Below are 22032 nucleotides of genomic sequence, written 5' to 3' on the forward strand. Positions count from 1 at the left end.
GAATGCAAAGTGGTAGAGCCACTTTAGAGGTAGCCACACTCCTTGATATTGACTTAACAAAGTTAAAAACCTATGACTGGCCAAGGCCAAGTGACTCAATTGGTTGGAACACCAAAAGGTTGTGGGTTCAATTTCTAGTCAGAGCATATACCTAGATTGTTGGTTTGATTCCCAGCCAGGGTGCATACTGGAGACAACTAATTGATGTTTCTCTCTCACATCAATATCTCTCTATTTTCCCCTCTCTCCCTTTCTTTCTCTTTCCCTTCTCCTCTCTCTCTTCCTCTCTCTCTCTCTCTTTCTCTCTCTCTCTCTCTCTCTCTCTCTCTCTCTCTCTCTCTCTCTCTCTCTCAAATCAATAAAACATATCCTCAGGTAAGGATAAATGAAAATAAAAGAAAATCTATGCCCATACAAAAACCTGCACATGGATGTTTATAGCAATGTTAATGATCATTGCCAGAACTTGAAAGCAACCAAGATGTCCTTCAGTAGGTGAATGGATGAGTAAACTATGGAACATCCAGACAGTGGATTATTATTCAACACTAAAAAGAAATGAGTTGTTAAGCCATGAAAAGACATGGAGGAATTTTGAATGCATATTACTAAGTGGGGAAAAAAAACAATCTGAAAAGACCACACACACTGTGATTCCAACTATATGACATTCTAGAAAAGGTAAAACTATGGAGATAATTAGAAGATCAGTAGGTGCCAAGCATTTGAGGGGAGGAAAGAAGAAATATACAGAGTACGAAGGACTTCTAGGGCAGTGAAATTACTCTTTATAATGGTTATATTTCAATATATATATATCTGTCCAAACCCATAGAATGTACAACACCAGAAGCAAACCCTACTGTAAATTATGGATTCTAGGTGATAATGATGTGTTATTGGAGGTTTATCACGTATAGCAAATATACCAGTCTGCTGGGGGGTGTGGGGTTAGGTAATGGAGAGTCTGTGCATGTGTAGAGACAGGGGATATATTGGAAATCACTGTACCTAACACTCAATTTTATTGTGAATCTAAAACTACTTTAAAAATAAAGTCTATTTTAAAAAAGGAAATTCCTCTACTCCCCAGGACATTCATATATCGTCACCCTGGGGGGCTCCCCACTCCCCAACAACAGCCCCTGTTATGGCCATTTTTAGAAGCCAATGGTTTATGTGTCATTTAATAGTTTTGTGACCCTATGACCTGGGCAAATTCTTTCACCCCTGGCTTCAGTTTATTTCCCATTAAACTGGGATAATCACTTCCTCATGGGATTCCAGGGGGGATTACGTGAGGATTCCACATTGGGAAAGTACCTAACATTGTAATTCCTTTCCCAAACCCTAAGGAATTTGGGTTTTGGTCTAAGAGAATTTTGGAACTCAATAATTTTCAGGATGGAGGTGATATGATTACCTATGCTTAGAAAAACCACTGTTTGGAAAATAAAAACAAAAAAACATTTAGTCAGCAATGTGGAGATGGATAGAGAAAGAGAGGGCAGTCTGGAAAAAAATTAACTGACAGCTTCTTATGGGGCTCCAGGAGAGAAATACTAAGATCAAATTGAATGGAGTGGGGAAAAAGAGAGATACAAACATTCAAGAAGTTAGGAGGATTAGAAGAGTTTTTGGGATCAGAGTCAGCCTGGACGCTTGTCTTTCCTTCACAGCCCACACCTGCGCCAAGAGTAGATTTTAGCTTCTCCACCACAAGTACCCAGATCGATGTTGCTACTACTGCCATCTACACTGCTCAGTCCTTCTCTTGGGCTGTTACAAAAGGCTACTGGTGCTCTTCCTGCTTCCAACCCCAATCCATTCTCTAAAAAAGCCCCTAGAATGTTATTTGGAAATGTAAACCAAATCTCATCCACTCCCCATCTTAAAATCCTCAAGTTTTCCACCACACAGAATAAAACAAAACTCTTTAAAGCCCCTCCACCCCGCCCCTGGATATGGCTGATTTCCTTTTCCGCTTTATTGCTAATTTCCCCTCCCTTACTCACTGTGCCTTTCTATTATCTCCCAGCTAAGCTCAGCCCCACCTTAGAGTGTCTGCAACCAGCGTGTCCTCTGCTTAGAATGCTCTCCATGCCCTCCCATCTACCCAAACCCACCTCATCGCCTCCTCCACCTCCCCACTTCACTCCCACCATGTTTGCTGGCTGGCTCTTAATTCAGATATGAGCTGCAATGTGACCTCCTCAGAGAGGCCTTCCCTTATATTTCTATTTTATACCTAGCACTTATTACTACCTGTTTTTTCTTGTTCATGAATTGATTGATCATTGCCCTAACTTTCCCTATTGAAATGTCGCCTCTCCAAGAGCAGAAACTGTCTTGTTCCTTATATCTGGCCCATAATAGACATGCAATAAAGATTGTTGGATGAATGAAACAAAATTATATGGGAGTGGAGACAACATTTGCAAAAATGTCTCTCATGATCCAGCCCCAACAATTACTTTCATAGCACTTTACACTCTTGTTCAGTACTTAGTGTACTTCATTGCATTATATTAGTATCTTTTGTACATCTACCTTTTCCTTTTTTTTTTCAGCATAGGGACAACTCTTTTTATTTATCTTTGCATTCCCAACATGTTGCTCAACATCTGTCACATTGTAAATGCTTAACAAGTATTCATAAAATGAATGTGTGAATGAAAAAGGGGCTCTACAGAAAGTAACCTCATGGAGTGATCTTGCTGTAGGCCGTTAGACCGACCTGAGCAAGAACAATGGGCCAGGTACAGAAGGTCACCAGGATGGAAAGCCCCAGGTGCCTAGAAATGGACAATCGATTATAGGGTGGGACCTCGCCACCAATGTGACTCTTTCTCCCCTAGCAACTTCCTGACCTTTCCTTCCTAGAGATAATATCTAGGCCTCAGTTGTATTTCAGCTCCAGGCACAGATAAGCAACAAAACCAACCACTGCTGACGTCAGAACCAGCCACGTGGAATAATGACCCTCTTCCCTGGGGCTGGTCAAACAATCAGTGGAGACCACAACCCTGAATGGACACGCCTGGAAAATTTATGACTATTCTATTAAGATCTTTCCCTGGGGCCTCCCCTAAAGTCTCCACCCTTAAAACCCTGAGGATGGAGGACCCAGTGGGCCCTCCCTCCAGGGAGCACACCCTTGCCTTTCCCTTCCTATACTAGGCACATTACCATTAGCTTCCCCTCTCCCAAGCTCTCTTTTATCTCTATAACTTGTTTCCTTATAAGCCCATTTCTTCTAGGAATTATTATTATTTTTTTTTTTTTACCTCTGTGATTTACACAATAAATGTTCTCTTACAGTTTTGGGACTTCCTCTGAATTCTTTCCTAGCCACAACCCAAGTAGTAAAGTCACTGGTCTGATCAGGTTTGGTCTGACCCCACCGGTCAGACACCTGGTGTTCTTCCCACAACAATCTGACCATAAATTTCTAAATGGTCAGGTCATGGTGATAACCATGCCCCAGGCATATAACTTTTTTTGTAAAAAATTTACCTTTGCCTTAAGCAAACTGGGTTCATTGACTCTGTGCATCTATATCAACACACCTTTGAAATAATCAACTCCAAGAGACTGCATAGTCTTGTTAACTATCCTATAAATCTAACCCCCACCCCTTGCCTTCTCCCACCTTCCTGTAACCTTCCTTATGTTCACTATTTAATTTCAAATGTATACAAAAAACTGCAAAGCTGTCATTCTCTGGAGCATTTGAGATTTTGTTTCCTGGCATATGTCATCAATTTTTACCCAAAAATAAAAAAATTCTTACAAAAATTCTCTGCAGGTTTGAACATTCCTTACATTGATGAATGAGTGAATGCCTCTACGTTGAGGATTTACTCTTTGTTGAGACCATTTTCTCATGTAGTGGCTTCCTGAGTTATCCCTCCCGGCATTGCTTTAAACTTTCTCTTGTCCTCACATTTGCAGTTGAGACCTGCTCGCCTTCAACATCCAACTGTCCTCATACTATACTAGAAAGGAAATGCCCTCTAACCCTTGCCTCCCAGACTTTTCTCTCTTTCACCAATAATTTCTCTGGATTCTCTCACTTCCCCTCCTCCATTCTTGCCCTATTTTACCTCCCCAATGTTCCCCTATACACCCTCTGAGGCAACGTTTCTCCAAGGATGGTTAGAATCAACTTAATTAGCCGGGACCAGTTTGGCTCAATGGATAGAGCGTCGGCTTGGGGACTGAAGGGTCCCGGGTTCGATTCCGGTCACAAGGGCATGTACCTTGGTTGCAGGCATATCCCCAGTAGGGGGTGTGCAAGAGGCAGCTGATCGATGACTCTCTCTCATCGATGTTTCTGGCTCTCTATCTCTCTCCCTTCCTCTTTGTACAAAATCAATAAAATATATTAAAAAAAAAAAAAAAAAGAATCAACTCAATTATTAAAAATGTGCATTGTTGGGTCCCTCCTTAGACCTAATGTTTTGAACTCTCTCTGGAGTTGATGTCAGGAAACATACATTTTTTTTTTAATTTCTCAGATGATTCTGAAGAAAACCAGAATGTCACTCCAAAATATGCTTCTTTCACATGAAAATTATTTTAAGCTCAAGGTGATTAAGAAACAGTAAACACAGAAAAAAATTCATTTTCTGTCTAAAGGCAGGAATTAAATTCTCCTTTGACTGGAGAGGGACTCTCCTCAGACCAGAACCAGCCCCAGAGGAGCCTGCGAACAAACCTTGTTTAAGTAAACCTTATCTTCCCAGTTAAGGAAGAGAAGGACTGTCTCGCGCTAGGTGGACCAACCCCAAACCAAACCCCTTTGTCTCGTCAATTCTTCACAAATGTATTATTTCTTTGCCTGTAAGGTATAAAAGCTTCCTGCTCTGGTCACTTCCTCATGTCTTCATGCTCTTATGAAGGCTCTCATGTACATATGAAAATTCAATAAAAAGTGAACTCATTTCTCCTGTTAATCTGTCATTGTCCCTTTAGTTTGTAGTGAGGGCCCTAAGAGGGTCAAGGAGATTTTTTTCCCTTCACTACAGTTCTCAAACACACAAACATTTAGGACTCCTAGTAAACTATTTTTAACTTTTTTTTTATGTATGTCCATATAAAATATGTCCAAAACTGTAGAATTTTTACAAGAGTTTATTTGAGTCAAACTGATGACATATGCCACGGAGCAAGATTTCAAATGCTTCCCAGAATGACAGTTTTGCAGTTTCTTTTATGCATTTGAAATTAAGGAGGGAAAGGAAGGGAGATTGGAGTTAAGAAGACTGTGTGCTCTCTTGAGGGTTAATATCCCTTCAAATGGTCCCATAAAACACACAGCATTCTGCATTCTGTTTCAGATTGTTGCCATTTTATGAGACTGTCTCATTCTATAGCTATCTCACTTTCCTATTGAGTTGTTGAGCATTTCCGCATTTATTTGTAGGAGCCCCTTTGAATATTTTGAAATAGCTCTTTTTCATAGGCAAATAAATTTTCCTCAGTTTCCCTTTTACTCCTGATTTTGTTTATGGCATTTTTCCATGCAAAGATGTTGTTTTAATATTGCAAATTAATCGAACTTTGTGTGGGTTTGTTTATGGTTTTCTTCATGCTCACAAAAGTCTTTGCCATTCTAAGATGTTTTAATATTCCTCCATTTCCTATTGATATTTTAATGAATTCATTGTTAATATTTAATATTTTTATCCTTCTGCAATTTATTTTGGTATTTCACATGAACCTGGGATACCATTTCTTTTTCTAGACAGTCGGGTGTTTTCTAGCACTCGGCATTCAGTAAGCCATATTGTCCCCTCTGATTTGATGTCACCTTTTTCATGTAATAAATTTCTATATGCACTTGGGTCTGATGAATCCATGTTTCCTCATCTGCTGGACCTTGTCTGTTGTCAAACACAACCTATAGCTTTGGAACACAAAGCAAAGAAAACCTACCCATTTTATTCCTCCTTAATGGCATTGCTAAGACAGCTACTAACAATTAGCTAATTGCTAAGATGACTAGTTTAAAGTGTTCATAAATGTTCATGAAAAGGTCACCTAGAGATGACCCAACCTTCTCCGAGTCCAGTTCATAATGATCAGAAAGCCCTTCTAAGGTTGGGTTCCCATAGTGCCCAGCACGGTCTGATGCTGGACTAACAAAGCACATCCTCTCCAGAAAGCCAATGTGCTGTGGCTTGCCCGCATTAGCATCATGGTCATCTACTGACAGGGATTTGATCTCAGCCCTATGAGAGCAGGTCTCAGGTGAAAGAGAGCATTTCTCGTCCCCCTTGCCATGTGACTTAGCCTCAGAACCAATCTGAAAACTTGGAGTTTCTTGGCAAATTTTGCTTTCAGTTAAATACTGTCACAATTATTATTAAACTATCCTTCTCCTCTGCCAAAGGATGTGAATAATCTTGAGAATTCAAAACGTGATGATATCACTGACTCCATCATTCAGTTGGTACTTCTCTCCTGTGGGTAAAGGGGCTGTGCCAGAAGCTATGGCAACAACTTAAAGACAAGCGTGGCCTTGTCCCATTCCTCAAAGAGGCTGTAAGCCACTGGGTAAATGAATGACAGCAATACAAGACATAACATGATCAGAACCATTCACGCAGGGGTGAGGAATTGGCCAGACTCTGTACAAACTTAAGCATGTCTTTCTGGGTCTCCTTTATCTCATCTGAAAAACAAAATAAAAACCACACTTTCCTCATATTGTCAATGAGGGGAATGGATGAAACATACATGTACAGAGTAAGCTACAGCCTGATGCACTGTGAGCCCTTGATCCGTGAACATTCCTATCATTACAAAGTGCTTGGGGAAAGTGTCCCAATCATTATGTCTTGGGCCTTCAAGAGGAATACATTTCACAAAACTGGTCACTTAGAATTCAGGTAAAGACAACAATTTGGAGGCCAGTTAAGGAAATCCAAAGGTGCCTTACAGGCCCACTGCCTTCCGAGGTCTGCCTGAAAAGGCAATACAGGACCAGAGAGGACCATGAAGAACATGGTTAGGCAATCAGCCCTGATTCCATGAGCAAGGCGTCAGCGCCTGGATCCAGACACGGAGCTCAGCAACCGGCCTTGCTGAGTAAGGGGAAGCATTCTTTATCTAATGCAGTCTTTTTCCTCTGACACTTTATCCCTTGAATTTGAAATTGGAGCATCTCCAGGGCTCTGCCAGTCACTCCCCCACCCTCCCAGGTGCATGATGCTAAGCAGGTTCTCTTTGAAAGACCATTTACCATCTTTCCATTTTTCCAATAAATTCTCATATCCTCCAAACAGTCTGACATAACAAAATAAGTCACTGCCACCTCTTTCTTGCAGCCACATCAATTCTATTTTTGCTTCCTCTTTGAGTGACAGAGGTTAAGACAATACAATAAAAGTATGCCTTAATTATGCTGTCAGAATGCACATTCTCCAAGGCATTAATCAGGTCTACAGGGGTGGAAGAGAACAAACCTAAGAGAAAGCTTTAAATCTTTTACTTCAAAGATTTAAAGATGCATAAAACTCATTTTTAATACAAAACAGATGTGCCGTAACTAATTAGAATGAAAGTTTTCTGGAAACCAGAGTCCTAACTGGAACCTACCAGCAATGTCAAGTTTAAAGTAGAAGGTGACATGGGCAAAAATAAAGATAAATGAGGGCTACTAGGGGGAAAATTAGGATCTGACCTCACTTATAACCAGGCAAGACAGGGTCGGTATTTACAATTCATTAGGTTTCAATAACCTAATCAAAAGCAGAAGGTGGCCCTAGGAGCACACCTACTCAGAAAAGATGGGTTCAGTTAGTCTGCTCTCAACGGACAGCCGGTGATGCTTTTAAAATGTAAATCAGATTGTGTCATGCCCAATAGGACCCTCCCAGTCTTTTTTCACCTTTAGGATCTCTCCAGAGCTCCAGCACCTTGGCAACCTGTCTTTCTCCTGACACACCTTCACATTCCTGCCCTAGGGCATTTTTTCTAGATTTTCTCAGTCCTCTAACTGCTGGCATGGTTCTCAGTGAGGCTGAACACTGAATACTCAATGAGGCTGAGTGAATGCTGAAATGAGCCCTCCTGCCCTTGGCCCCTTATTCTTCTCAACTGTTGTTCATTGATTTACCCCCAGAACAGTGTATAACATATGGTTGGTGGTCAATAAATATTGTGGGATGAATAGATGGCTTAGATATTTAAATCGGGTAAAGTGTTGCTGTTTGTTCGTTTCAAAATTTTAAAAAGAAAATTAAAACCCTCATGTGTTTTTGTCACAGTTCCAAACTATAGTCAACCACTCCAGTGGCCTCTTGGCTATGAACACCAGAGGTTTGACTGATTAGCATGATGAGTGTCATAAGTAGATTTTCATTGGTAAAACCAGTTGGCTTGTTAATCAGCATAAGAGTTGTGAAAAGTAAGCTCTTATTTAAGGAAATTAATAGTATTCATGATATGCAGATTGGTTTAAATACTCCAGGGACTCTACCCAACCAATGGTTGCACAAAGAGCATAAAAGAATTCCGTAAAGTCTGTTGCCCACAGTCTTAGGGATAATGGCCTGGGCTAAATCCTAAATGATCTGTGTCCCATCATGATCTCAGATTGTGCTGGTTGCCTGATGCCAACCATCAGTCTAACAGAATCCTACCTCAAGCATTCCTTCTCTATTGTTATTTTGTCCCAGATAATTCCTTTTTAGAGGGAGAGGTGTCTGTCCTATCTATTGTAGGATGTTTAGCAGCACCCATGGCCTCCACCCACTTGATACCAACAGCACCCAAATGACAACTGAAAACTTCTCTAAATATTACCAAACGTTCCCCAGGGCACAAAATGACTCTCTGGCACTGCTGTTCAATAGCACTTTCTATGATGATAAAGATGTCCTATATCTGCATGGACCCAACTCTAGCCACTAGCCACATGTGTTTAATTGACCCTTGAAAAGTGGTTAATCTGCCTGAGGAAGTAAATTTTTAATTTTATTTCATTTTAATTCATTTACTTTAAAATCTAAATGACCACTCTTTCTGAATGTTGTAGCTAAAAACTACCACAATGGACCACACAGGCCTAGAATATTATCATACCTGATTTCATAGAAGGTGGTGGTCAGATAGCATAAAAAGAAGAGAGCTGGGACTTCATCAAGGTGCATGAACTATGTTGTATGAACTGTGTTTATGGCAGCTTGCTACCAAATGTTTTACAGATTGAGAGGAAGAAGAAAAAAAAAAAATACTCCAACCAGATCTGCCCAGTTCTTCTGTTTTATGAACCTATTTCTATCCAGTCACTCCCCACACATAATCAGAATTCTGTAGGGATTGCACCTTACACACACACAAATGGAACAGAAGGAGATGAGCATAGAGATTTGTCAGAACTTTTACTTAGAAATGAACCTAAATCTTACTTTTCTCTCATATTCATAACTTTTTAATTTCACATTTAATCTATTCTTTATTATCTAGACTTATAAAAAGTCTGTGCCCCAAAACAATAAAACTATGATCTAGCCTCTCATCTTTCATCAAAACCCCCTTTCAGTATATTCAAGTAATTATAGCAGACAAGCATAGGTATCAAAACAGTGCCTTAGATGAAGACTCTGACTTCTCCAGGGATAGAAGCTGAAGAATTGATACATTTACAGCAGTCACTCTGGGACTTTTAAACAAGTGATTCTAAGGTAGAGAGGAGGGAGGCCAAAAGAACCATGATTCATGTCTAGGTAAGAATTATGACAATCCTCATGTTGTAGATAAGACAAAACTGAGGTTAAAAAAGGTTAAATGAGCTCTTTCTCGTCAACGAGGCGGCGGAGCAGCCTCCCCAGCAGACGCAGAAATGCAGATCTTTGTGAAGACCCTGACTGGCAAGACCATCACCCTTGAGGTTGAGCCCAGTGACACCATTGAGAATGTCAAAGCTAAAATCCAAGACAAGGAGGGCATCCCACCTGACCAGCAGCGTCTGATTTTTGCGGGCAAACAACCTAGAGGATGGGCACACTCTCTCAGACTACAACATTCAGAAAGAGTCCACCCTGCACTTGGTGCTTCGTCTGAGGGGTGGCATCATTGAACCCTCCCTCCGCCAGCTCACGCAAAAGTACAACTGCGACAAGATGATCTGCCGCAAGTGCTACGCCCGCCTGCACCCCCATGCTGTCAACTGCTGCAAGAAGAAGTGTGGCCACACCAACAACCTGCGCCCCAAGAAGAAGGTTAAATAAGGCCCCTCCCCAACTCCTTGGATCCACAGGGCAGCCTTCTATCTGAACCCTAGGGCCTCAATAAAGTTTCTCTTTTGTTGACTGGAGCAAATAAATAAATAAATAAATAAATAAATAGGTTAAATGACTTATTTAGAACTGGAAAGTCACGATATCTGTAGAATGGACTTGAACTTGGATCTTCTGACTCCAGATCCAGGGTTGCTGCTGCTTCTGTTTCTTAGCATATGATGGAACCAAGGGAATGTATGTTTTGTTTTGTTTTATTTTGTTTTGTTTTGGAATGTGTACTTTCCTGCATCCTTGACAACTGGACTGAAATCATGGAAATACAATAGTATCATTTTAGAAATGATATCATAACATTCAATTATGATATTTTGGAAATGGGATTATTATATCATCCAAAGTGTGAAAGAAATACTTTGTTGATTTTATTATAATTAATTTATGCAAAGGTAATTTTTTCCCCCCATAATCAAAACTTTATTGAAAAATTGACACCAAAATAGGAGATCACTGTTAAATACTTACAAAATTAAATGTAATTACATTATCCTGGTAGATTAACTAGAATTATTAAACTGATAAGGCTTTTTGTGATATAACCCAAATTCAGGAAGCTGTGTGGATCATAGTGTTGCTTTCTTCTAAATGAACACCCTTCCGTGAGTCTAGCCTTTTCTCCTGTCTGCTGGCACAACACTGTGGAACAGCCTACGCAGAGAACCACTGTCTGGGCATGGCTGAAAACCGTGGTGATCTTGTAGCAACCTGGGCATTTCACATGCATAAAATAAGAATTTGGACTTTGAACTGGTCGCTTCTTTTTATGTTTTTTCTTTTCCTCTTCCAAGGACTGATGTAGTGAGTCTCTCGCCAAAGGCATGGTGATCCTCTCGCAGGCCCGATCTCCGCGGCGACACCCGGGAAGCGTATGCAAAGGTAATTTTAAAATCCTGGATGGTGCTAGGTTCTAAACTTTAGTCTGTACCAGAATTACTTGTGCCATTTCTTTAAAATATAGTGGAACATGGGTACCCTGACTGCCCATTCTGATTCACAATACCTGAGATAAGGCCCAGTCATCTTTCTTTTTCTTTTTCTTTTTTTCTTTTTACTTTGTTAACAAAACACACAATTCTGATGCAGTACAAAGTTTGAGAATTATTTAAATAGGGCAGAGGTGATTGAGAAAAGGCAGTAAGGTAGGAGAGTGATGAATCACAGAAACAAAAACAAAAAAGTGCTTCAAAGAGGTGAGTGGACATTTGAGACATAGTGAAGAGATACAGAGAGGTAGCCATTGAACTTGACAACATGGAGGTCATAATTTTTTACAAAAGCAGCTTCAGAGAAATGGGGTGTCTGAACGTGTTTAGTGTTAGATGAAGAGGAGAATAAGGGAAGTCAGAGGAGCCAGAGAGACACTAGACAATATATATACTTGAGCAGTTGAGTTATTGAAAAATAGGGTTGAAATGGAGAAAGGGGGCAGTATTGGGTCAGGGAGAATATTTTAATTTTTTTTTTTTTTTTTTTTTAAATCAATCTTTATTGTTCATATTATTACAAAGGTTCCTCTTTTCTTCCCCCCTCCACCAGGTTCCCACCCCACCCTCTGCCCCCTCCCCATTCCCCATTGTCCTCATCCATAGGTGCACAGTTTATGTTCAGTCTCTTCCTCCCTCCCTTTCCCCGATAGTAAATCCCTTTTCAGATAGTAAATCTGTTACTTAGCATTTTCTCATATCAATAATACCTCCACATGCCCAATGATACACTTCACACAAAAGACATTTCCAAATAGGTCAACCAGCCTCATCCAGGCCCCACCCAAGGCACTCACAGATCAGCACCCCAGCGCTATACTAACTCAACACATCCAGATCTAAGCCTTCAGCACTTGATTCAGCAGACCCTCAAGTTCCCGCAAAAGTTTCCAGCCATGTCTGAGAGGCAGCTGTGGGCAGGTACAGGCGAGGAGCGAGCTGTTTCGGGCCTGGCTGCTCCGGGCCTGGCCTCTGTTGCTCTGGTTCGTTCCACAACCAGCTGCTCCGGGTCTGCTCACTGCCGCTCCCGACCTAGTTGCTCTGGACTTGGCTGTTGCTGCTACAGGCCTGGCCGCACCCGACCCTGCTGCTCTGGGACCGGTTGCTCCGGTCCCGGCTGCTCCGGGCCTGGCCGCTCCCAGCCTGACAGCCGCTGCTCCGGGCCTGGCTGCTCCCAGCCTGGCAGCCATTGCTCCTGGCCTGGCCGCACCAGACCCGGCTGCTCCGGGCCTGGCCGCTCCCAGCCTGGCAGCTGCTGCTCCGGATCTGGCCGCTCCCAGCCTGGCAGCCGCTGCTCCGGGCCTGGCCGCACCAGACCCGGCTGCTCCGGGCCTGGCCGCTCCCAGCCTGGCAGCCGCTGCTCCTGGCCTGGCCGCACCAGACCCGGCTGCTCCGGGCCTGGCCGCTCCCAGCCTGGCAGCCGCTGCTCCGGGCCTGGCCGCACCAGACCCGGCTGCTCCGGGCCTGGCCGCTCCCAGCCTGGCAGCCGCTGCTCCGGGCCTGGCCGCACCAGACCCGGCTGCTCCGGGCCTGGCCGCTCCCAGCCTGGCAGCTGCTGCTCCGGGCCTGGCCGCTCCCAACCTGGCAGCCGCTGCTCCGGGCCTGGCCGCACCAGACCCGGCTGCTCCGGGCCTGGCCGCTCCCAGCCTGGCAGCCGCTGCTCCGGGCCTGGCCGCACCAGACCCGGCTGCTCCGGGCCTGGCCGCTCCCAGCCTGGCAGCTGCTGCTCCGGGCCTGGCCGCTCCCAGCCTGGCAGCTGTTGCTCTGGGCCTGGCCGCTCCCAGCCTGGCAGCCGCTGCTCCGGGCCTGGCCACACCAGACCCAGCTGCTCCGGACCTGGCTGCTCCCAGCCTGGCAGCCGCTGCTCCGGGCCTGGCCACACCAGACCCGGCTGCTCCGGGCCTGGCCGCACCAGACCCGGCTGCTCCGGGCCTGGCCGCTCCCAGCCTGGCAGCCGCTGCTCCGGGCCTGGCCACACCAGACCCGGCTGCTCCGGGCCTGGCCGCACCAGACCCGGCTGCTCCGGGCCTGGCCGCTCCCAGCCTGGCAGCCGCTGCTCCGGGCCTGGCCACACCAGACCCGGCTGCTCCGGGCCTGGCCGCTCCCAGCCTGGCAGCTGCTGCTCCGGGCCTGGCCGCTCCCAACCTGGCAGCCGCTGCTCCTGGCCTGGCCGCACCAGACCCGGCTGCTCCGGGCCTGGCCGCTCCCAGCCTGGCAGCCGCTGCTCCAGGCCTGGCCACACCAGACCCAGCTGCTCCGGGCCTGGTCGCTCCCAGCCTGGCCGCCGCTGCTCCGGGCCTGGCCGCACCCAACCCAGCTGCTCCGAGCCTGGCCGCTCCCAGCCTGGATGCTCCGTGCTTGGCTACTGCTGTTCTGGGCCTAGCTGCTCCCAACCCGGCTGCTCTGGGCCGGGCTTCTCCGGGCCCAGCCACTCCGTGTCTGGGTGTTCCTGGACTGGCCACCCTGGGCTTGGCCGCCTCTGCCTCAGGCCTGGCTGCCACTGCCCCAGGTCTGGCTGCTCCAGTGCTGGCCGTTGATGCTCTTGTTCTGGCTGCTGCTGCTCTGGGGCCTGGCCACTGCTGCTCCAGGCCCAGCTGCCACTGCCTTGTGCCTGGCCACTCTAGGCCTGGTCGCCGCTGTTCCAACATTCTGTCCCTTTTTTCTCTTTTTTTTTTTCTTTTTTTAAAAAAAAAACAAAACACATTTATGTTGCAATGTTGGCTGGTGCGTTGAGTTCTGACGTAGTCTTTGATTTTTCAAGATCTTCTTTGTATTCTTTCTTAAGTAATTTTACTATCATTTGCTCTCACTTGATTTCTTCACATTGAGAACTTCTTTGGTTTCTTCCTCCTTGTCCTGGGAGCTCAGCAGGTTGGCCTGTGGCACCCCTTTGTTCTCCGCGGGCTCCCGCGCTGCTCCAGTCTGTTGCCGGGGTCGGCGCCGCCCAGGAAGTAGCCCCCGTCCTTGGCTCCGTTGCCAGCGCTCAGCAGTCGAAGGCTCAGGGGCACCCCCCCCACTGGGGGCCCCGTCGCCCGGCTCCTTGCTGGCGCCCGGCTGGCCGGTGTCCGGCAGGGGCTCCTGCTCCTCGTGGCGTTCCTCCAGTCTGGAGCTTTCTTTCTTCCTCCCACTAGGGGAGTCCAGGATCAGAGTCAACAGACTGTCCTCTGCGCACAGTGTGTGCGACTCCGGGGGCTCGGCCTTTTGCCGCGCTCCCAGGACTCCACCTCACAGCTCCGTCTCAGGGAGAATATTTTAAATTTTATTTTTATTTATTTTTCAATGGACATTCAATATTATTTTTAGTTTCAGGTATACAACTTAGTAATGAGACATTTATATAATTTACCAAGGGATCACCCCGATAAACCCATCTGACAATCACACATAGTTATTACATTATGATTGACTATGTTCTCTATGTTGAATTTACATCCCATAACTTTGTATAACTGCAAATTTGTACTTCTTAATTGGATCAGAGAGAATTCAAAATTTTGTTTTTATTTTTCTTTTTTATGAAAGTAATGTGCTAGAGAATTCTCTGGCATACTGACTCACTAACAATATAAACCACAAGTGAGCCAGGCCTTTGTTCTGTCTATAACAGAGTGACTAAGACCCAGGGCTCAGCAGAAATAAACCCTTGCATACACAGCCGACTAATACTGACAAGGAAGGAAGCCAAGATACTCCATGGGAAAAGGATAGTCTCTTCAATAAATGGCACTAGGAAACTGGACACTATCGCAAAAGCATGCAACTGGACTCCTATCCTACCCTACTCACAAAAATTAACTCAAGATGAATTAAAATACTTAAATGTAAGACATGAAATTGCAAAACTCCCAGAAGAAAACATAAGGGAAAAACTCCGAGACATTGGTCTTGGCAATGATTTTATGGATATGATACCAAAGGCACAAGCAATAAAAGCAAAAATAAACAAATGGACTACATCAAATTTGAGAGCTTCTATACAGCAAAAGAAACAATCCAAAAGTATGAAAAGTCAACCTAGGAATGGGGGAAATATTTGTAAGGCATATATCTGATAAGGAGTTAAGATCCCAAATATAAAAAGAACACACATATCTCAGTAGCCTTCCCCTCCACACACACACACACACACACACACACACACACACACAATTCAATTTAAAAGATAGGCAAAGGACTTAGATAGTTCTTGAATGTTTCCAAAAAGACATTCAAAAGACCAACAAGCCCCAGCATATACCTTCTTTAGTGAAAGGTTGTAAGCAAGCCCTGTCCATTGTTCTTGTGCATCTAGGTTATACACCTTTTAAATGTAATTCCTTTAAAATCAATGCCCCCATCTCACACCTGTCAGAATGGCCGACATCAACAAATCAACAAAGGACAAGTGTTGGCGAGGTTGTGGAGAAAAAGGAACCGTCGTGCACTACTGGTGGGAATGCAGACTGGTGCAAACACTGTGGAAAACAGTATGGAGTTTCCTCAAAAAACTGGAAATGAAACTCCCATGTGACCCAATGATCACACTTCTAGGAATATATCCTAAGAAACCAGAAACACCAATCAGAAAGGAAATATGCACCCCTATGTTCATAGCAGCACAATTTACAATAGCTAGGATTTGGAAACAGCCTAGATGCCCATCAGCAGAAACTATGGTACATCTACACATATGTTGCCATAAAAAAGAAGGAATTCTTATCATTTGCAGCAACCTGGATGGAATTGGAGAACATCATGCTGAGTGAAATAAGCCAGTCAATGAAAGAGAAACACCACATGACCTCACTCATTTATGTATAATATAGTACATTATAAACTGATGAACAAAAAAATAGATACAGAGACAGTAAAGCAACAAACAGACTGTCAAATTACAGCGGGGAGGATAGGGAGATCTGGGGTAGATAAGAGATCAACCGAAGGACTTGCATGCATGCATATAAGCAAAACCAATGGATGAAAAACTCGGGGGGGGGGGGTATCAATGGGGGGGGGGGTAATGGAAAGATATGTACACATATAATACCTTAATAAAAAATAAATAAATAAAAAATAAAATAAATGAAATCAATGCCCCTTTAAGGGAGTATTAACCCTCAAGAGAGCACAGAATCTTAACTCTGCTATAATCCAATCCCCACCATGCTTTCTCCAATCTTTCTTACATCCCCGCCTTAATTTCAAATGCATAAAAGAAATTGCAAAACTGCTATTCTCTGGAGCATTTGAGATCTTGCTCCCTGGTATATGTCATCAATTTGACCCAAATAAACTCATGAAAATTCTCTACGACTTTGGATGTTTCTTACATGACACACCATTTCCCTATTAGTTATTCTAATATTTTTCTTTTATGACACTGCAATGAATATCCTTGCACCTGTCCCTGAGGATTTGTGTTGTTTCCATAAAAAAAGAGTGGTACAAATCGAATGTGGGGTCATGTGAAATGTGCATTGTTTTAAATGTTCACCTGCTTTGCCCTAGCCGGTTTGGCTCAGTGGATAGAGCGCCAACCTGCAGACCAAAGGGTTCCGAGTTCAATTTCGGTCAAGGGCACCTACTTTGGTTGCAGGCTCCTCCCTGGCCCGGGCCATGGTCGGAGTTGTTCAGGAAACAATCAATCGATGTGTTTCTCTCACATCAATGTTTCTCTTGGTCTTTCCCTCTCTCTTCCACTCTATCTAAAAGATCAACGGAAAATAAACAAATAAGTTAATCTGTAAAATAAAATAAAAAATAAAAAATAAATTCATCTGCTTTATCTGGCTGCCCTGAGCCTTTTGGTGATGGAAGTGCAGAGTAACTGCAGCCTAGGAGGGCCAAGATTCAGCATCAGAATCAAGACTGCCCAGGGTCTGCCGAAACCGGTTTGGCTCAGCGGTAGAGTGTCGGTCTGTGGACTGAAAGGTTCTGGGTTCGATTCCGGTCAAGAGCATGTATCTTGGTTGCGGGCACATCCCCGGTAGGGAGTGTGCAAGAGGCAGCTGGTCGATGTTTCTCTCTCATCGACGTTTCTAGCTCTCTATCTCTCTCCCTTCCTCTCTGTAAAAAATCAATAAAATATATATTAAAAAAAAAAAAGACTGCCCAGGGTGTCTGGATTTGTAAAGAGAGGAGTCAGTGGTGACCTCAGTGGGTGGGGATTCTGTGGAGGGGTCAGGCACGAGGCACAGGGAGGTAACATGCAGGTGATGGGGTGGATTCAGCCAGTGTAGCCCCTTCTCTCAGTAACAGCCCGCTTAGATCGGAGGTCCTTATTCTCTGATAGGCACTGAGCGCCCTGCACATGGTAGTTGCCTCTACCCGTGACAAATAACCAGTCACTGCTATCTATTTAGAAATGGAAGTCAGATTTGGGATAAGAGGACTCTGAAGAAAGAGTGAGGAGATCTGAGAGGTCAGGAGTGAAGAATCAAAACAGAAGACACAGAGATCTGAGTCACAGAGAATCATGACTTGGTCCACATGGATTCATGATTTTTTTCCCTTTAATGACTGAAATCTGAGTTGTTTTCCTGTTATGTGTGAAATCAGAAGTTAATAAACTTGTTGGGGGGAGGGGGTTGTTTCACTTAGAGGCAGTATACAGATAAGAAATCATTTCCTCTCAGCAAAGAGAGCAGGAGTGCATTTGATTTATAAGCTAATAAAAGTAGGAAAAAAAATTCCTCATCTTAAAAATATGCATGTGTTGAAATAACCTATATATCAAATATATATATATATAAAACTGCACACTTCCTACTGGGGATGTGCCCGCAACCAAGGTATATGCCCTTGACTGGAATCCAACCTGGGACCTTTCAGTCTGCAGGCTGATGCTCTATCCACTGAACTAAACCAGTTAGGGCCAGACTTTTTATTTTTTTATTTTTTAAATTATAGTTTCCTTGCTGCCCTTATCATCCATCTTTCTATTTAACCCTTGCTACTTGTGTGTGCACTCTGACCTCATTGCAAATGTAGGTTATTTCAACATATGCATATTTTTAAGATGAGGGATTTTTTTCCTGCCCATCGTGGAGTCCCCCGCCCCTCTTGGAAGACAGCAGCTCCATCCAGGAGCTCAAGGCTCAATTTTTAATGTGATCTTTGGCTTTTTCCAAGATCAGATCAGGGATCTTTGTTCGCTGATGATGTCTAGAACAGTGGCTAGCTCATGACAGGTGCTCAGTAAATAATTGCTTGGAAGCTGGAGATGGCAAAAGCAGACAAGGGGATGGGGGGGTGGGGGAGAGAGAGTACAAGCCTACAAGGCAGACAGCCTGGGTGGGGTGGTCTCCCTCCAGCAGGTTCTAGCTGTGTGACCCAGGGCACAGTGTTTAACGTTTGGGGCCTGGACAGGGTGTTCCATCACAGTTCACTGGGTGGGGCACCTCTTTTGACCAGGCAGTTCTGCCTACAACAGTGGTTGGCAAACCGACTCGAGAGCCACATGCAGCTCTTTGGCCTCTTGAGTGTGGCTCTTCTACAAAATACCCCAGACTGGGCGAGTCAATTTTGAAGAAGTGGTGTTAGAAGAAGTTTAAGTTTTAAAATGTTGGCTCTCAAAAGAAATTCCAGTCGTTTTACTGTTGATATTTGGCTCTGTTGACTAATGAGTTTGCCAACCACTGGCCTAGGATACACCCTGCGCCATCTCTTGCCAAGGCTGTGCTAAGCAGTCTCCACTCCTGACCCCTTCCCTGCCCTCAGTCCTGAGAACTTGAGATTCACAGCCTTGATAGGCTTCTTGTGGTTAGACACACACATTTGGAGGAAACCAAGAGAGAGAGGGCTGGGAATCGGAATTCCTACTCACTCGGTGACTAACACAATAGAGGGAGAGTTATGGGGAAACCCCCAAGCTATTGTGTGCAAGGGCACGTATCACACCTACTTAGCTCAGGCCTCTCACCCAAGCTCCGCAACAGCTCTGGCAAACATTTGCTATGTGTCAGACACTGTCGTCCATGCCAGGGATATGTCAATGAACAAAACAAACACCTCTGCCTTCCGGAGCTAACAGTCTAGCAGGAGAACCAGCCAATCAGTGTAGTGATGAGCACACTGTACTGTGTATAAGGAGATAGTGCTATGGAACTTTTATTCTGGAATAAGAATTATGATCATAAAAAGTGTAAACGATTTAGTAAAACCATGTTATGGAAGGAGTGGACTTTATTTTGGAAAATTTAAGGAAAAATAGGGTCAGTGTGCTGCCTCCTGTTGGGATCAGGGGACACCACATTTTATCCCATATACCGTACCTTGTACCCTGGGATTTTAGAGCATGGTCATGCTGAATAACACCTTCCTGCCCGGGTCTGTCTCATCTGTCTTCCCCATGTGCCACACATGTTAGGACCCTCCACCCTATTCACCTCTCTTACAGGTTCATGATGAGGAAACAGAGGCCTTAAGGGACTAACTCAGGTCCTGTAGATGGATTAATTATGGAAGAATGTGGAACCTGGGTCCTGATACCTTTATGGGTTCTCAAGTTTCCCCTGCTGGAAGGCTATGGATAAGGGAGTGGGGAGGAGAGAGACATATATATCTACTACGACTATCATATTTATTTATTCAAGGAATAACTGGATATTTACAACAACAATAGCTTATTTATTAAGTGTTGAAAGTGCCAGGCTTTGGTCCAACAATTTTACAAATATTCCCATTAGGTCCTCACAGAACCCTAAGAGTCACAGTGCATACACTACTCAAAATCTCAACCTCAAAGTGGGGGGATTCGGATTAGAATCAAACAGTCTAACTTCAGAACTCTGAGAAAAGAAACCAAAACATTACAAAAAAAAAAAAAAAAAGGAAGTGATTATATGTGCTTCATATTGTCCCACATCAGAAGCTCCTAATACCTTGTGGATGTATTGAAGCAAATTGTGCATTTGGATCAGAGAGTCCTGTATAGCTATTCTCTGTGTTGCCTCCAGGACTCTCTAGTTTTCAAGACAGTCAATCCTTCACTAGAGGTGGGCTGGCAAGAGGACTGTGTGATCTGGGAACCAAGCAATGAGAAAGAACCAGTGCAGAGGCCAGTCAAGCTAAATGAAAATGCTCTGAGGCAGAACAGAGACCCGAGGGCCTGGAAGATTTGCAAGCAAAGAAGAGAGTTGGATACCATGAGGCAAAGGCAGGCCTCTGCCTTGTTCCTCTACCAACAGAGAACAAAGGTACACCGTATCCCAGCGCCTGACACCTCAGAAGAGGAAGCTTGGCCTGGGATCTTTTTTTCCTTTTAGTAATTGTAATTTGAACTGAGTGAATGAATGAATGAATGAATGGAGTTCTAAATCCTGCTAATGAATACTAACAAAGCAAATGATAAAGTAACAAAATGAAGTAAACAGAAAATTCAGAAACGGGGGTTTCTTCCTTAATTCTACATAGTTTTGTGTACTAGTGATTGTTACATTGCATTTGTAGGACATGGTCTTTTTCTTCTCATAAATTGTTTGTAGCTCAGTTTTTTTAATAGAATTAAATATCAATATTTCCCAAATATACTACATCTTGCAGATGTTCTATCATCTGGTTTAAGGGCCCTGACACCTTCTCAAGCTTTCACCGGTATGTGAAATAACAGGGTAGAGATAAGTGAAGCTGAAAATATAAGCTTCAAGATGTGATTTATACATTTGCTTTTAGACTTAAAGCAACTTTTAAGACCAACTTAGAACATTTGGGGTACATCCTAAAGTTCTTTAAATTTAACATCACTCATAATTGCTAGGCATCCCTATAATTTTGAGCCAGTAATGGGAAATTTTACCTTTTTATGAATCTGTGAGAGGTAACCTCTGTACTGTACTAGAAACATTAACCCCATCAATAGCAGGATTGTTGTTATTGTTGTTAATGAATCCATCCCAATTCTAACTGAAATAATAAAATTTGCATGAAATCTGTATTTAATTACATTGGGGGAAATGTGTGGGATAATATACTGTTTCAGAAATTTATAAAAGAATGGAATACTGTAGGGGTGTCGAACTCAATCAGAGAAGGGGCCAAAATCTAAAATCCAGCCTAAATCGCGGGCCGAATGGTTTACTGAACAGTCATAAACTGACAATGTCATAAACTGACAGCGGAGTGCAGTGATGACAGCGCGGTGCAGGCCACATTGCAAGGCCTGGCAGGCTGGATTTGGCCCGCGGGCCTTGTGTTTGACATATGTGGAATAGGGCTTCTGAGGTGTTGAGGAGCCTGCTCAGGTTGGGCACTGAGCATACGGGGTGGCCTGAAATCTTTTGGGTCACATCTACTTCCTCAAAGGAGATTATGAGACCTTCTACTCAGAAAATCCTAAGTGTAGCATGGACAGAAAGCCCATTTCACAAGAGAAGTTGAAAACTGAGAGAGCCTTCTTTAGCCAGGGTGAGAAACCGGTGCTCAACATCAGCTGCAGGCCATCTTCTGAGCCCTCCCATTCCTCAACCTTGGACGTGCCAACCATGCATCCAGGTTTGAGACCCTCACCAGCCTGCTCCTCGTGGTCCTGCTGAGTGTCTCACCGAGGACCTCTGAGGCCTGCCTGGCCCATCCACACTACAAGTGGATCATCGAGGCTGACATTAGCTTCCACTTTTAAGCAGCAATAGGCTCGGTCCTGGCCCACTGTGAAGCTGGGATCTCCCGTTTGCCCACCACCTGCATGGCTTACCTCCTGAAGACCGAGCAGCTCCCCCTGAAGGAGGCATTAAGCAGAGGAGGCATGTGATCTCGCCCAGCTT

General features: G+C 44.1%; 1 protein-coding gene and 1 pseudogene across 2 annotated transcripts; one reads left to right on the top strand and one right to left on the bottom strand.

Annotated features, from left to right (window-relative positions):
- The first annotated feature begins 9807 nt into the window (after positions 1-9807).
- LOC311630304 (ubiquitin-ribosomal protein eL40 fusion protein-like) lies at positions 9808-10256 on the top strand (annotated as a pseudogene). The gene has a single exon. The product of its transcript is annotated as a ubiquitin-ribosomal protein eL40 fusion protein-like (transcript).
- Positions 10257-10703: 447 nt separating this feature from the next.
- On the bottom strand, positions 10704-11142 carry LOC311630313 (small ribosomal subunit protein eS27-like). The gene has a single exon (XM_084899170.1). It carries the CDS (start codon positions 11128-11130, stop codon positions 10795-10797), a length of 336 nt encoding a protein of 111 aa, XP_084755296.1. The 5' UTR covers positions 11131-11142; the 3' UTR covers positions 10704-10794.
- Positions 11143-22032: the final 10890 nt, after the last annotated feature.

This window comes from Pipistrellus hanaki (genome assembly GCF_964339955.1).
Source record: "Pipistrellus hanaki genome assembly, chromosome: 11".
In the NCBI taxonomy this organism is placed as follows: domain Eukaryota; kingdom Metazoa; phylum Chordata; class Mammalia; order Chiroptera; family Vespertilionidae; genus Pipistrellus; species Pipistrellus hanaki.

What these genes read in the sequence shown, in the direction of transcription:
- LOC311630313 (XM_084899170.1), bottom strand. Translation starts at nt 11,130, where the DNA reads ATGCCTTTGGCGAGAGACTCACTACATCAGTCCTTGGAAGAGGAAAAG.